This window comes from Phaethon aethereus, assembly GCF_964289735.1.
Source record: "Phaethon aethereus genome assembly, chromosome: 2".
Classification (NCBI taxonomy): Eukaryota; Metazoa; Chordata; class Aves; order Phaethontiformes; family Phaethontidae; genus Phaethon; species Phaethon aethereus.
In genome coordinates this window covers 161,817,913-161,832,288 of record NC_138582.1, presented here as the reverse complement: position 1 = coordinate 161,832,288, position 14,376 = coordinate 161,817,913, and the positions used below count along the sequence as shown (strand labels likewise).

The 14,376-nt window shown below is 53.7% G+C and overlaps 1 protein-coding gene across 1 annotated transcript; it reads right to left on the bottom strand.

Annotated features, from left to right (window-relative positions):
• Positions 1-8,947: 8,947 nt before the first annotated feature.
• On the bottom strand, positions 8,948-13,757 carry MNX1 (motor neuron and pancreas homeobox 1). The gene is made up of 3 exons (XM_082014728.1): positions 12,866-13,757; positions 10,734-10,894; positions 8,948-10,637 (listed from the first exon to the last, which is right to left on the bottom strand). The coding sequence occupies exons 1-3, from the start codon at positions 13,461-13,463 to the stop codon at positions 10,302-10,304; spliced, it is 1,095 nt and encodes a 364-aa protein (XP_081870854.1). The 5' UTR covers positions 13,464-13,757; the 3' UTR covers positions 8,948-10,301.
• Between the last annotated feature and the right edge of the window lie 619 nt (positions 13,758-14,376).

Sequence of the window (14,376 nt, the reverse complement as noted above, 5' to 3'; positions counted from 1 at the left end):
TTCAGAGACTGCATTGCCCCTTTCAAACAACCATGCCAAACCTATTTCAGTTTTGGAGGCTGGACTCGGGAGAAAATCTGTGCAAGCCCCGAGAACCTGGCTGCTGTGGAGTGCGTGGGACCTCGGTGAGTAAAAATTGCACCCCCGACTGCAGCAGCCACCTAATTAATTAACTTTTTTTTGCAGGAGTTGAGGTAGACCCAGCGTTTCAACGTGTTTGTGGTTTAGTAACACATAAATGGAAACACATTGCTCTAGCTGGGAGGTTGAGGCAGCTTCGCTCCTCGAGATAAATCTTGAAACATCTTCCTTAAATTAAATGTGACGGGCTGCGGGTTCCCTGCCTGAATGCTTTGCTTGGTGATCAGACCTGACCACCCTTTGCTGCCCGTGGAAGGATTGCCTAGTGTTTTATGGGTCTGAGTCTGCTCACTTGCTGCAGCTGCCTGAGGCGGTGTGATGCAGGTGTTGCTATGCAATTAGAGGAGATGGGTTTAACCCTACAGTCTAAAATTACAATTGCTTTTTTTTTTTTTAACCAAGACTTGCATTAGTTATTATTTATCCCAACCAGCTAGTATGTTTTGTTCAAACTTACAGTTGTTAGAGCCATTGCTTTGTTTCTGAAGAAAACAGGTTTTTATCTGCCTGCAGCTTTTTCATTTGTCGCATTTATGTGTAAACATAATTTTTTTTTTTTTTAAAAATGAATTTTCAAGGAAACCAACCAAAATACACTGCCAGTCCGGAGTGCCGTAGTCATGGTTCAAGGACAGTTACTGCGGGTGATTCTCATAAGTCACGTCCTCTCATTGTGGTTCAGTGAAGGAATAACTCTCAAACGGAAATTTGACAATTCTAAGATAAATGTAAATTCCTGAGTCTTGGATCTTGCCATGTCTAACGTTTTTTTCCGTGGTCCTACTGGCCAAACTGCCACGGCTTGAGGGAGGTGGAAGGCCGGTCAGGGTGTGCTCTCGATGTACGTACGCACACCGCTGCAAGCTGTCGCTTCTGTGGGGCCATCGCACCCCAAGAACATAAGGCACATTTTTATATATTTATATTTAAAAATATATTCTATTTATACATAATACATTTTATTGATATTACATATGTATAAAATTATATATAAGTATATAATTTTATACATAATCATATTTTTGACCCCAAAGAAAAAACTTTACCCCAGCAAAGCTAGCCTTGCCAACGTGTCCCCTCCTTGCAGCAGGGATGTCGGTGCTGTAAGGTCTCGCTGTAAGAGCCGCAAGGCTGAATGCCGGCGAGCGGCTTCCTGCAAAACTGCTCGCCAAGCACCGACTGCCAGCAGAGGCTGCTGGAGAAGTTACACCAGGCTTGGACACGTTTTGCTTTGTCTGTCGCGGAGTAAGTGTTCGATAACACATGTACACAAAATACAGCATGTCCAGATTTCTTCCTTTTGAGTCTGTAAGCCAACGTCAAACCTCCACGAGAAACGTTCCCTGAGCGTTCAGGTAAGAGATGCCATTTAATGACCAAAATTCTTCCATAAAGGAGGTTTGGAGGAGTTACTGCTCCATGAGCAGAAAAGCACTTTGAATTGGTAAAAATACACTATAGGCTGGAAAAGCAAGCAGCTACGGTTGCAACACCAACCCTTAAGTCCTGACACGCCAGTGGAAAATATGGCATGATTTCCTTTAGATGCATTTAACTAAAAGCTGGATGTTTAGGGGGTTTTGTTTTGTTTTGTTTTTTAATTTTAGTAGTATAGCAGAAGATTTCTGTTCCCCCTTTAAATAGCACTATCCACTCATAGCTATTATTGCGGTTTCAGTTTTTGTTTTCTTTTAAGCTGGACAGTGATGTTTTAAACTTTCTCTGTTTTCTGTATCAAAATTAACAGGGCAGTAAAGTCTGGTTTTTAGCTTTGGCCAGAGTGTTACGCTGATAAATCATACACAAGTCCTTTTGGCAGGGTTTTAACACCGCACCTGAATGGGCCAAGTATCTGCGGGGCTTTTTTAACTTGACGTTTTTCCATTGTCCTGCACACCGGGGATGACGGGTTGATATCAGTCGTGTTCCGAAAGCGCAGACGCAAGCAGGTCTGCCCTGCCTCGCGCTAGCGAAGGTGTGCAACCCAATACTGTGCTTAACGCACATCTGGGATCGTTTGATTCGCATTGTTCTACGGGTGAACTTTGCATGTGAAAAGTTACAGCCCAGGAGCAGCGCGGTGCCAAATGGGCGCAACGGTGCTTTCAGCTCAATAAATACGCGAGCGGCGACTCTAATGCTCCAATTTTTGTTGCATTGAGTGTAATAGCGGCTTAGTGCCCGGCTGCGTCCTGTGTGTGTGAGAATCAATACGATCAAGATTTTTTCCTGCAGTAGATGAAGCAATTTTGTTTTCAGGAGACAGTTTGATCCGTAGGGTCGCCTTTCCAAAGGAGGAGGGTAAGTTTTACCCAAGACTTTTTGGGTTGGACTGATTTCAGGAATTGTAGGTAGAGAGATGACTCTTTTACCATATGCCACTTTTTGTGATTTGGTCTCCTGGAGGAACTTTCCTTCACCCTCCAGTAAAGCTTAGTTTACCGTGAGGCCCGCAGGCACGGATGTCACAGCTGCCTGTATAAAACAGCTGTGCTGTCTTCAAATTCTGGTGCAACCTGCAGCCTTGCTTTAAAACTAATTACAGTACCCTTCTACTAATTTAGATGCATGCACAATTCAGGATCGGATATCATGTGGCTTCTCTAATAACACTTTAAGGAAATGAAATGAGCATCTATCAAGAATAAGCTCAGGAAGAGCCAGCTGGCACCAAAAATTCCTTAAAACTTGTGTCTTAGGACAAAACAGTTCACACAGCAAAACCAGCTCACCTTATATGAATGGAAGGCTGCAAAGTGAATGCATTAAAAAATTACTTAATGATGCAACTAGAATGAGAGGTACAGGGTAAAATTACAAATAGAGACCTTTTTTCATAGTTCCTTTAAAGTCTTTTGTCAGTAAGAGTGAAATGGTTTCATTTTCATAAGCGAAGGATTTCCAAGCATGACACATTTTTCATTAAAAACTCCATTATGGACCTTTTACCACTCAGAGGCTAAGAGTACCCTCAAATCTCTCTTGGGTGTGCAGGCACACACAGCTCCGGCGTGAAATAGCAGGGAATGTTGTCAGGAGGCAGTGAAGCCCGCTGCGGGAACAGCCTTTGGTTACAGTCAGGGGATGGAGCAACACATTTTTCTGGTACAGAGACAATAAGCTGAGATAGGCTCGGTGTCACCTTGGGGAAAAATAAGTCATCTTGTTTATATTTTCTCAGCTTGTGTCTTATTCACAAAATCACTTTTCCCCCTCAGCCAAAGCCTTAGATTACGAACGGGTTTTTTTCCTTACTCTGTAGTTCAATGCACCCTTAAAAAGTTGACTAGATAGTGTTTGCTTTCCAAATGTCCCTAACTAAATGGTTTGAAACTAACTCTGTTGGTCTCTTGAAGCTTTTTATTGCGCCAAGGCTTCCGCAGGTACTGTGCGGCAGAGATTAGGAAGCAGTGCGGAACGGCAGGGACAGCAATCGCGAATCATAAGCGTTTCCTACGAGGATAAAAGCTGTCGAGGGAGGCTCTAGGGAGCTCTTCACCAGCGCTTCAGAGCTTGAGCAGCAGGCAATAGCTTGGCTCAAAAGCTGCTGTGGGCTTTGAATCAATTCGTATTTCTTATCTGTGGTCTGAAAGCAATGTGAGAATCGGATCCGGAGAGACACCAGACCCGTCGGTGTTTCTTGGGCTGCCCTATTCTTGTGAAAGCTTCCACCAGGTTTGTGAGCGTAAAGGAGCCTTCAGACTGCGAAGGGCTGGAGAAGCAAATCTTTATTCCTGGCCCGGTTTTGGACACCCTCAGGGATGCTGAGTAACACTTTCCCTGAAATGGCCGCCTCCAGGGAGGAGCCAGGGCTACCCAAGGCTGGAGCTGTCGGAGGCCCAGGATTAACAGGTTTTGCAGAAGAGCACGTTAAGCTTTTCTGATACTATCCCGTACTCCTTTGCTGCTAAAACCCACCCTCAAATGTAACCTCTAGATGTATTTATCAGTCCTAAAGGTGAAGATCTGGAAGAATGAAGGAGTGGGGGTTTCGGGTATCGTGCCACCCTTAACTGATGAAGGAGCTTTCTTCCTCCCACCCCCAAAGCGAAGAGCACCCATGAGGATCTGTAGTAGCAAGAGAGATGTCCTTGGGCAGGTTCAGGCTCAACACAACACGAGATCTTTTTCGTGGTGCAAGTGCCAGTCACCTGCACGCTGCTGGAGCTCCTGCTCCCCGGGGGGATCCAACTTTAGTCGCCTAGGCTGGCCTTCCCATCTCAGCGTGACATCTCGTGGTCCCTGTGGGTGAACAGGTCACACACTCGTCTCCTCGTCCTACAGTCAGGGAGCCAGCACGCAGGTGGTTTGACTCATTTACCTGGGAAATCTGCAGGAGAAGCATTAAATGATCTAGCACCCCAACCCACCCACCCAGCCACGCGTTGCAGTGGCACCGACGGGGTCTCTCTCCTCCCGTAAAACCTCCGTCATGGGCTTTCCATCACCTGAAACCTGCGTTACACTGAATGGTGCCTGATTGCGGGCTGAAGAGTAAAAATGTGGATAAAATATAATAATATAAAATATAATAAGTTTTATTACAACAAACCATATAGTTACACAGCTGCTACTCCAGCTCCTCCGTAGTCATTAATACCGTGATCCTTTCATCAGAGGTTTCCAAGGCACACGAAAAGGCAAAAAAGGTGGGAAGATCAGCTGTTTCACGAGGTGGAAGCTGAAGAAAGGCGCACGTATCATCTAAGCGAATTACCCGCAGGATGGGGCTGAGTGCCATGATGCTCTGGACAGGACCATGGAAGCAGCAGATCACTGCCTTGCATCACCTGAACCTGCTTCTCCCAGCACCTCCTCAGCTCACCCTCACAAGACCACGTGAAACGCTCATGTAGATCTTAAAAATCCTCAGGCCACAGGCAATCTAGCTCTTCAGAAAAGTTGGGGGGCTATAAGAGCATGGGAGGGGTGAAGGTAGTAAAGAAGATCCCTGAAGGAAGGTGAGAGCCACGGCAGGAGCTGGGAAGGGAGAAAGAGGCAGCAGAGACAGCAGGAACCACCGACTGATGCTGCTGAAGTGTCATGTTAATTATCCCTGGCAAAAGAACAGTGATTAACATCAATGACTGTGGACAACCTTTATGTAATTACTCATTAACATTTCTAAAATTGCACCTAGCTGCTACAGCAATACACGCTTTATAGATTCATCATGTTGAAGTCCAGAAAGAATCATTAGATTGTCTGTGCAGACCCCTGCGCGTTGCCAGCCGCTATTACACTGCAGAAATTAGCACCGGAGGCGGCTCGGCGGCTTGTGCTTGGCTTTCACGTACTTTCCAGAAAGGGCATCCGGGGATACCCAGCAATGGACAATCTGCCCCACCCCTTGAGATGTTGTTCTAAATGGGGATCGCTCCCCTGCCCCATCCCCAGGTTAAAGCCCATGCCAGCTGCCTTCCGTTTGTATTTATGGAAATGGTCCCCACAGCCCAGCAGAGCTGGATGGGGACAGGAAATCTCTGTCCCCGTCTCCCCTGTGTGGGAAGAGGGGAGGCAGCCAAACTGGAGGCTTCTGCATTGTCCATCCGTGCTCCCTCTTCAGACACGAGTCCAACCTGCCAAAAGCTGCCATCGGCCAAGAACATTAACAGAAGTCCTATGACTAATAATTTCAAATAATGGATTAATTAGAGGAAATTGTGATTTGCTTGCAAATGTCCTGCAAGCAGTAAAATGGAGCTAAGCCTTCCAGCTACACAATTCACTGCAAGCCACTGGCTCTGCTGGCTTTTACAAGAAAAGGACATCGTTCTTCTCATCTACTGCTTTTAGAGACCAGTCCCAGTTAGATTTAGCCCAGCAAATCCTGTTTCTTTTCCAAAAGGAAGCTGAATGCCAAATTTTGATAGTAGCTTGTGATCAGAGAAAGACCACTAGATGACCAGTCCATCCTCCTACATGTTGCAGGTGATCCCATTTCCACACAGGCACTTCCATTTCCACACAGGCACTTCCATTTCCACACAGGGAGAGCCCCAGGACTTCAGTTACACTAAAGATCTTCAGCCCTCAAGGTAGGGAGAACAAGACAGTAAATACCTCCCTAGGTCTCTGTCCTTGCAGAGGACTCTTTGGAGGAGACATTACACAACCATTCGATCCTCAAGGCAAGAAAAATAAAGCAAAAAGTCCCAGAAAAGACAAAACCACCTAATTTATTAATCAGGGACAACCCCAACCCACTGTAGAGGTGATCCTGATCGCACGAGCATTAGTGCAAAGTAAGAAATCAAACTACTGTATCAGAGTCACTGAGCAACTCCCAGAGTAACGTGCAGTTGGCATTTAATGCCGGCCAGACCTGCACCAGCATTTTGGGGGCAGAAGGGCTGTAATTTGGTCACTACACACAACACCCAAGAGAGACTAAAATGCCCTGGGAGCTTCATCCCTTTCACTATTTGTCCTGTGTTGCCATTCATGGGATTCAAACAAGCAACCAAGAAGCACCCTGCACATCCCAGGAATGATGTGTGGTTGGCAAATTAAAAAATAATGTTTCTACTTCCACAGCTGAAGCACCGTGCGGTTATCCTGGCACCCCCAGCGCACAAGGGGGAAGCTGGGGAAGAAAGAAGGGGATCTACATGGGGATTTACTGCCCCGGGGGATCTCTGGTGCCCGAGGTGGCACCTGGGGAGCCAACTTAGGGAAATGGGAGCTGGTAACAGAAATCAGAGCCGGGAAGGATTCGTGGGACCGAAGCAACTGCTCGCACTCACGCGGGGAGCGGTAGGCATGCAGCCCTCCCACTCGTGGCCCTGCTGCTGCCAGCCCAGTGGGCGTAAAGGGAAGGGGTGGAGGAGGAGGAGGAGGAGGAGGGAGTGTGGGACAGGGTCTTACTGAGAACTAGAGAAAAAGCTGACGTTAATCCCTTACTTTTGGATGACCATAACAGTTTGGACTTCAGAAATAATCAATAGTCTTTCTGCTAGCAAAGTATTTCGTTCCCAGCAGTTTCATGGAGAGTTTGAGGGGGATTATATATTTATGGTTTCCCATTTGAAAGACTTTTAGCAGATTTACCTTGAACATATGGATCCTATTTTGTTCTTTTGTTTTAGCACTTAATGCTTATGAAATTGCCAGTTAATGACAACCATGCCTAAACCCTGTTGCTTTTTAAAGTAAAATGTCCACCAAAGGTCCATGTTCATACTTACCACTTCTCAAGTACAGCAATGAAAGTTTTAAGAGGCTTGTTACCTACTGTGTCTGGGGGAGAGAACCGGTCGAATAATGAAATTACAAACAAGGGGTTAGATTAAAGCCTTGCTAGCCCTGCCTGCGCTGGCTCTTATGGCAAAGCAACCCCACCAACACCGACGGGGCAGCCCACGGGTGTGAGGCACCCTGGGGACCGGGGCAGGGAAGCTGGGGGGTGGGAGGCAGGCAGGTTAGGAATATGAGGACCCTGAGGCAGGGTAAGGGGTGCACGGGGATGAGGCTGGGTGTGGGGAGCACCCCAGGGCTGGGTGAGGGGGGGACCCCAGGGCGATGCTCAGCTAGAGAGAGTGTCCCCGCCCTGTCCCCAGCCCAACCTCTGGCTGACCTGGGGCTGCCGGAGGTAACGGGGCCCCTTCGGTGCTGCCCGGCTGGGTAAACCCCGGGGCACCCACGGCCGAGGGCACCCACGGCCCGGGTCTGGGCGCGGAGCATGTCGCGCGAGTTAGCGGGCTCCGCTAATCACCCTGAGCCTTTAATTGCGCTGCACGTGGGGACGAGCCTCCCCACTTCAAAAGAGCGTGGGAAATCCTGATTAAAAGGCTTTTCTCCCCCGTTGGGATCGACACCTTCTTTGAAGCCCTTCCAAGCGACAGTGCAAACGCACCCAGCTCCAGAGGACCAAGCCTAAGCTGGAAGTGACTTTAATTTCTCTTCACCCCCCTCCGCTCTTTCTCTCTTCCCCCCTCCTCTCCTTTCAGTTTTGGAAACACCTGGTAAGTTGTAAAATGATTTACGAAGTGAAAGTGTTAAATGAGGCCACCAGCTGTAAGACTGACAGAGCTTTATGAGTTTTATTAGGTGCCCTATTATGGAAAATAAACTTTAATCCGTCCATAAAAACAGAATCTGAAAAACATATTTGCCCTTGTAGTCTGGAACACTGAAGGTATTCTTGTGAGACGCTGGGCTTTAAAGAGATTAATTTTATTGAGACAGACACAATACACCGGTAGGACTTTGATACAGAGGCCGTGACTGGGTGCCTGTGCCCCGCAGGGCTGTTTTTCATGGGGCTGGGACCCCTTTGGACACGCACCTCTCGGGCATACGGTAAATTTTCTGGCGCGGTGGCGCACGCCTGCCGCTTTCATTAGCGGGTATTTAGTTGAAAATTAATGGCTGCGGGAGCATCTTTTTGGGGGGGGCGAGGGAGTGATCTCAGGTAGCTCTTGATTTTTTTCATTATTGTTGTTGTTATTTTATTTATGGTTAGGCTTTTGTTTATTTTAAGGTAACGATGTGTCCTCCAGACGGATGTGTTTTAGATATTTTAAGGCGTAAGGAAGAGGCAAATCCTGCTGGAATTAACTCGGACGGGCCGCCGGGTTTAGGGCGGAGACGCGACCGCGGCCCTGCGCGGGCGTTGCGCGGCTGTTCACCCACGAAGACGCAGCCTCAACCAGCGGCGTCGAAAATCTCAGAGCGACAAATGCCTTTAGTTTTCTATCGCCTTAAGTTCTCTACAACCTCTGACCGAAAGGAAATCGTTCACAAATTTAAGTGGGAGCCTCAGAGGGGCTTATTCCCCTGCGCGGGAGGGGTGGGGTGCTGTCGATCCAGCCCAAATTTATCTCAAATCTGAACACTGCCTCCAGCCGGCCCCTCCCGCAGCTCCCGGTGACGGAGAACTCTGTCGTGCTGTTCGCATGTGAAAGGTTAACGCGGGTCTGAAGAGAAAAAATTTTTTTTTTTTTTTTAAGGCGTAGCGGGGTGGGAACGCTCCGTATTTCAGAGTTCTGCATCCTCCGGGGGTCTGCCGGGATGCGGGGGGATGCGGGGACCCGCAGGCTCCAGCAGGCCCCTCCGCCCCGCTGCGCGACCCTACGCGGGAGCGGGAACCTCGCTGCGCCGTAATTCATTAGCGGGGATAAATTACCAGACGTGGCCCCGAGCTGGTGGGGATGAGCCAGTGATTATATTTAAATTCGCTGTAATTGATTTGGGGAAGAGCTGCGGTGACAAGGATTAATTGATCCGCAGATTTATTGGCCAGGTCACTCCGCAGTTAGAGGGAAACCCCGCGCCGGGGCGGCCGTCGGGGGGTCCTGTCCTCTGTATCGGGGAGAGCGCGGGGCCCCTGGTAAACCAGCGCTGCTCCGGGTCGGCAGCCCCGAGGAGGGAGAGGAGCCCCGTTGCTGCCCGGGACACCCCTCCCCGCCCAGCCCCGGGCTCCCGAGAGCGCGGCACGGCGGGGGACCCGGCCGGTGGGACACGCAGCTCTGGGGCCGGGGGACGCAGAAAGCGGCAAAACAAAACCAGGGGTGAGGGGAAGGCGTCGTGAGCCCTCCTCTGTACCGAGGTGCTCCTCTCGGAAACACCCACGCCCGTGTCGGATACGGGAGATACATACCATCAGATACATCTGACGGTGCTGCGGCACCGAATTAAACTCGGATTAGAAACCGGTTCCCCGCTTCTTCCCCGGCGCTTCGGTACCGCACAGAGCACCGGGAGCCCCCGGCAGCCCCCCGCACAGAGCGCTCGCACATCTCACCTACAAAATGCCGTTTATTTTCCACCCCACCGCGCGGGGGGAGGGGAAGGGGGAGGAAGGAGGGAATAATTTAGCATGCATAAGTAGAGGCAATTTTTTTTTTTTATAAATACGATATACAAAAATAAAGACAGTATTGAGATGTCCAGCAGTTTTAACGCTCATGACAAACAGTTTTCCCGATATATAGTAAGGACAAAACATTTCCAGTATTCAGCGAAAGGAGCGCGCTTCCGGGGGGCAGGTGTGGCGGGGCGGGGGGGGCTCAAGTTTTGTCTGATTTTCAGTCAATAATAACACTGTATTCACCGTAAATCCTCTTCCCCAGCCGGCATGCGGGGGATCCTCTTCTCCATCCCGCTCCAAGCAGGGAGCCACGGGTACAAGGGGGGAGCGGGAGCGGGGCGTGCGGGGCTCACTGGGGCTGCGCCGGGGCTCCGTGCCGACCCCGGGGCTGCGTGTCCTCCTCGTCCACCTCGGAGCAGTCGGAGGAGTGGTAGGGGCAGCATCGCCCGGCCGCCGCCGCCTCCTCTTCCTCGTCCTCCTCCTCTTCCTCCTCCTCGGGTTCGCTGTCGGGCAGCTCCCGCATCCTCCTCCCGCCGCTCTTCTCCGCGGCGGGCAGCAGCAGGTCCTCATCCCCCTTGTCCTCCCCGCCGCCCCCCTTCTGCTTCTCGGCCTCCTGCGCCGCCTGCTCCTTCGCCTTCTTGCTGCGCTTCCACTTCATGCGCCGGTTCTGGAACCAGATCTTCACCTGGGGGAGACGGGACGGGGGGGACACAGCGACACCGACTCATCCACCGGCCCCCCCGACGGCGGAACCCCGCTCCTCGCCCCCCGCAGGACTCACCTGCGTCTCGGTGAGCATCAGCGACGTGGCCACCTCGAAGCGCTTGGGGCGGGAGAGGTATTTGTTGAGCTTGAACTGGTGCTCCAGCTCCAGCAGCTGCTGGCTGGTGAAGGCGGTGCGGGGCCGGCGGCATTTCCCCAGCAGGTTGGACTGCGCCTGGGCTGGGAAAGGAGCGAGGAGGAGGCGGGGAGCGCGGAGGTGAGCGCGGAGCCGCCCCGCCGCGGCCGGGCGCCCCCCGAGACGGGAAGGGGGGGGGGGGCAGGGAAGTGAGTGGAGGGGGAGGTTCAGACACGGGTGGGCAGTTATGCACCGCAGCACAGAGCGAGGGAGGGGTCCCTTGCTGCAGCCTCCCGGCCCTGCGGCTCCGGGGCTTCTCGGCTTGCACAGCGTCGGGAGATCCCCCACGGGGACACCCCCCTCCCCCCAGAAAATTAAATTAAATCTTTCAAATAAGGAAAAATAGGCCTCTGGATTTTCCCCCGCGAGACAATAAAACGGAGCCAGGGACCGTGGCCGAGGGGTGCCGAGTTCTCCGGGGAGCCGCGATTTGCTCCATTTAATGCTTTAGTTAAACCTGCCGCACTCCCGGCCCGCCCATACCCGCCGGCTTTAATTAACGGGATTGCAGGCGGGCACCTCTCCGGCGGGCCGGGACCCGTTCCGCGCCCCTCCGCGCGCCGGGAGGGCCGGGCCGCCCGTGAGAGCGTAAATCAGCAGCAAGGGGCGGAAAACTGTCTTTGAACAAAAAAAAAAAAAAATCGCCTTAATTTTCGCGTTCAGAAATAATAATTTAAATCAAGGATTATATTAAAAAATAAATAAACAAAAAAAACCCCAAACCACCAGGCCCGGCTATGGGAAGGGGGAGGACACCGGGAGGAGCTGAGCCCCTTGGCGGGGCCCGGCCACCCCCGGAGATGCGGCGCGACCGCGCTACCGCCCATTTCTGGGAGCATTTTAACACTTTGGCTTATTTGATTTGGGGGGGGGGGAAATCAGAACACTCCGAAGGGGCGGCTCTCGCTGCCGGCCGCGTTTGGAGCCCGCTCGCTAAAGCGGGCAGCAAGAGAGAAGGACAGTGTCCGCTCCCGGGCAGCAGCGCCGGCGGGATTTTCTCACTGCGGTGCGATTTTCCGAGGTTCCATTCTCGTTTCTCCCCGGTTATTTATTTCCCCTCCTGCACCTTGTTTGAGAGGCAGGGCTCTGACAGCTCTCCTAATTATTTTTTTTTCTTCCTGAATGTTCCAGTCCAAACAACCCCAATTCGAGAGAAAACAATGGACTTTTTTGTCTGCGAATGTGTGTGTAGAGCAGGAGAAGGAAAAAAAATAAAAGGGGGAAAAAAAATTGCTATTCTTTTCCTGGCACGATTTTCGTAAAATTACACCTCCGGTATCGTTAAACCGGCCATTCCCACAGAGAGCTCACACCTCCGAAAACGACCGTTGCCTGGGGCAGGGGCGCGCAGGGTCCCGCCGCCCCGAGGCCCAGCGCTCGGCCGCGCTGCCGGGTTTAACGCCGCGTTTTCAGCCTTCCCCGGCCCCAGCCCTGACCCCTTCCCGCTATATGCGTTTCACGTCTGACGATTATCCCCGCGGAACCCCATGGTTTTGGCTAACCCCAGGTCCTCCCTACGCCAGTTTGCCCAGAGGAGCCGGTCGTAATTACTATAAACCCATTCCCGATAAAAGAGAAATAAAACTGAGAAGGGTGGCTGGGACCTGTCCCCCGCTTTTACATCGAGACCGGGTTTTGGGGGGAGGCCCTGGGGGCTCCTGCCCCTGCCCCGTCTCCACCGACCCCCGGCTCCCATCCCCATCGGCTTTCGCACCCCGGGGGCAGGAAGGGATTTGCCACCTTCCTATTGCCGTAAAATAAACCCAGGCTACCCCGGGCCCCTCAGGGGCCGGCCACGGCGAGGCGACCCGCACGTCCCCGCTCGCCACTGCGGGGATGCCCCTTTCCTCCTTCTAATAAAAATAAAACGGAAGAAAAAAAAAAAGTCGCCGCCGGTTTAAGCCTGCGGTTCATTTACGCGGGGGCGGGGAGGGTGGTTCTCCCCTCCAGGACGGAGGCAGCTCCGGGTGGGCCCCTGCGGCAGGGCGGGGGGCATGCGAGCGGCAGATACTCACAGCTGAAGTCGGGCATTTTGGGCAGGATCATGCCGGCGGTAGAGGCCCGCAGCCACTGGTCCAGCTGGAAGGTGCCGGCGCCGAGCTTGATGGGGTCGGCGGCAGGGTGGGAGGGGTGGGCGCCCTGCACCTGCGGGTAGGGGTAGGAGAGGGCCGGGTGCTGCCCACCCAGCGCCGCGTACCCGTACACGGGGTGCCCGTAGAGGGCCGCCTGCGCCGGCATGCCCGGCCCGCCGGGCGCCGCGGGGTGCAGTCCCAGGGCCATGCCGGCCGCCGAGGCGTGGTGGTGCGGGTGGGCGCCGGTACCGGGCAAGAAGCCGGGCTTGGGGACCAGGGCGCAGTGGGCGGCCAGGAGGCGCGGCGGAGAGGGGCTGTCGGTGCGCGTGCAGTCGGCGGGGCCGCCGGCGGGAAGCTCGGAGGAGGATGAAGAGGATGAGGAAGAGGAGGAGGACGGGGGACTGCCGCTCCCGCTGCTGCTACTGCCGCTGCCGCCCAGCGAGGTGACCAGGGCCAGCGGCGCGCTCTGCCCCGCCGCCGCCGCCTTGGGGGGGTCGACAGCCAGCAGCGCGTCGATGCGGAAGTTTTTGGATTTTTCCATGGGAGCGGAGGCGGCGGGGAACCGCGGCGCGTCGGGCGGCCCCGGGCCGGCCGCGTCTCCCGGCGGCGGCGGCGGCAGTGCGGCCGCACTCCGCGGCGCGCCCCTTCAAGGGCCGCAGGCGGCTCCCATTGGACCGGCGGCGCTGCGGCCTCGCCCGCCATTGGCCCCGCCGGCCACCTGTCACGGCGGAGCGGGGAGCGGCCCGCCCCCTTCACCCACCCACCCCACGGGACTCCGGGAGCGGCGGGGGCGGTGGGTTACCGCGGGGAAGGTCCGGTGTGCAGGCGAGGAGGCGGCTTCTCTCCGCGGGGAGAGGCCTCCCAGCCGTGGACAGGCCTGGCCTCGCCGGCCGAGGTGGCGCCCGCTGCCGTATTCCACCACGGTTTTCCACCGTTCCCACACACGGCCGGTGTTTGCCATGAACGCGCAGCCGGCCTCTTTCTAACGAGTGGGCAAGAAAACCCCCCTGTAGGGCAGGGAGCCAAGGCTGCCGCCGAAACTCGGCCTTGTCAACGGCGTTACGGGACCTGCTGATCTAGCGCAGACAGGCCCGAGCAGAAAAGGGGGGTCCTGTTCCCGGGGGGCGGCGGGCCTTGTGTTCCCGGGGCCGCCGGTGCCACCGCGACAAGGGTGCGCTTCCCCGAACGGGAAAACGAAACTCAAGGAAAAGGGAGGGGAGAGAGGGGAAAAAATGAAGCCGAGAAGCGGAGTGCAGCACCACCAATAAAATACCCGACAGCTCTAACTTTTGGTCCCCTTCTCGCCCACAGAAGGCCCACAGCGGCTCGGCGGGGTGTACGGGCGCACACGGACACGCACACGGACACGCACCGACACGCACCCTTTGCTCTGTGCCCTGATCCTCCAGTGCTCTCCGGCACCGACTTTTTTTTCCTTTACACCGTTCGCCCCC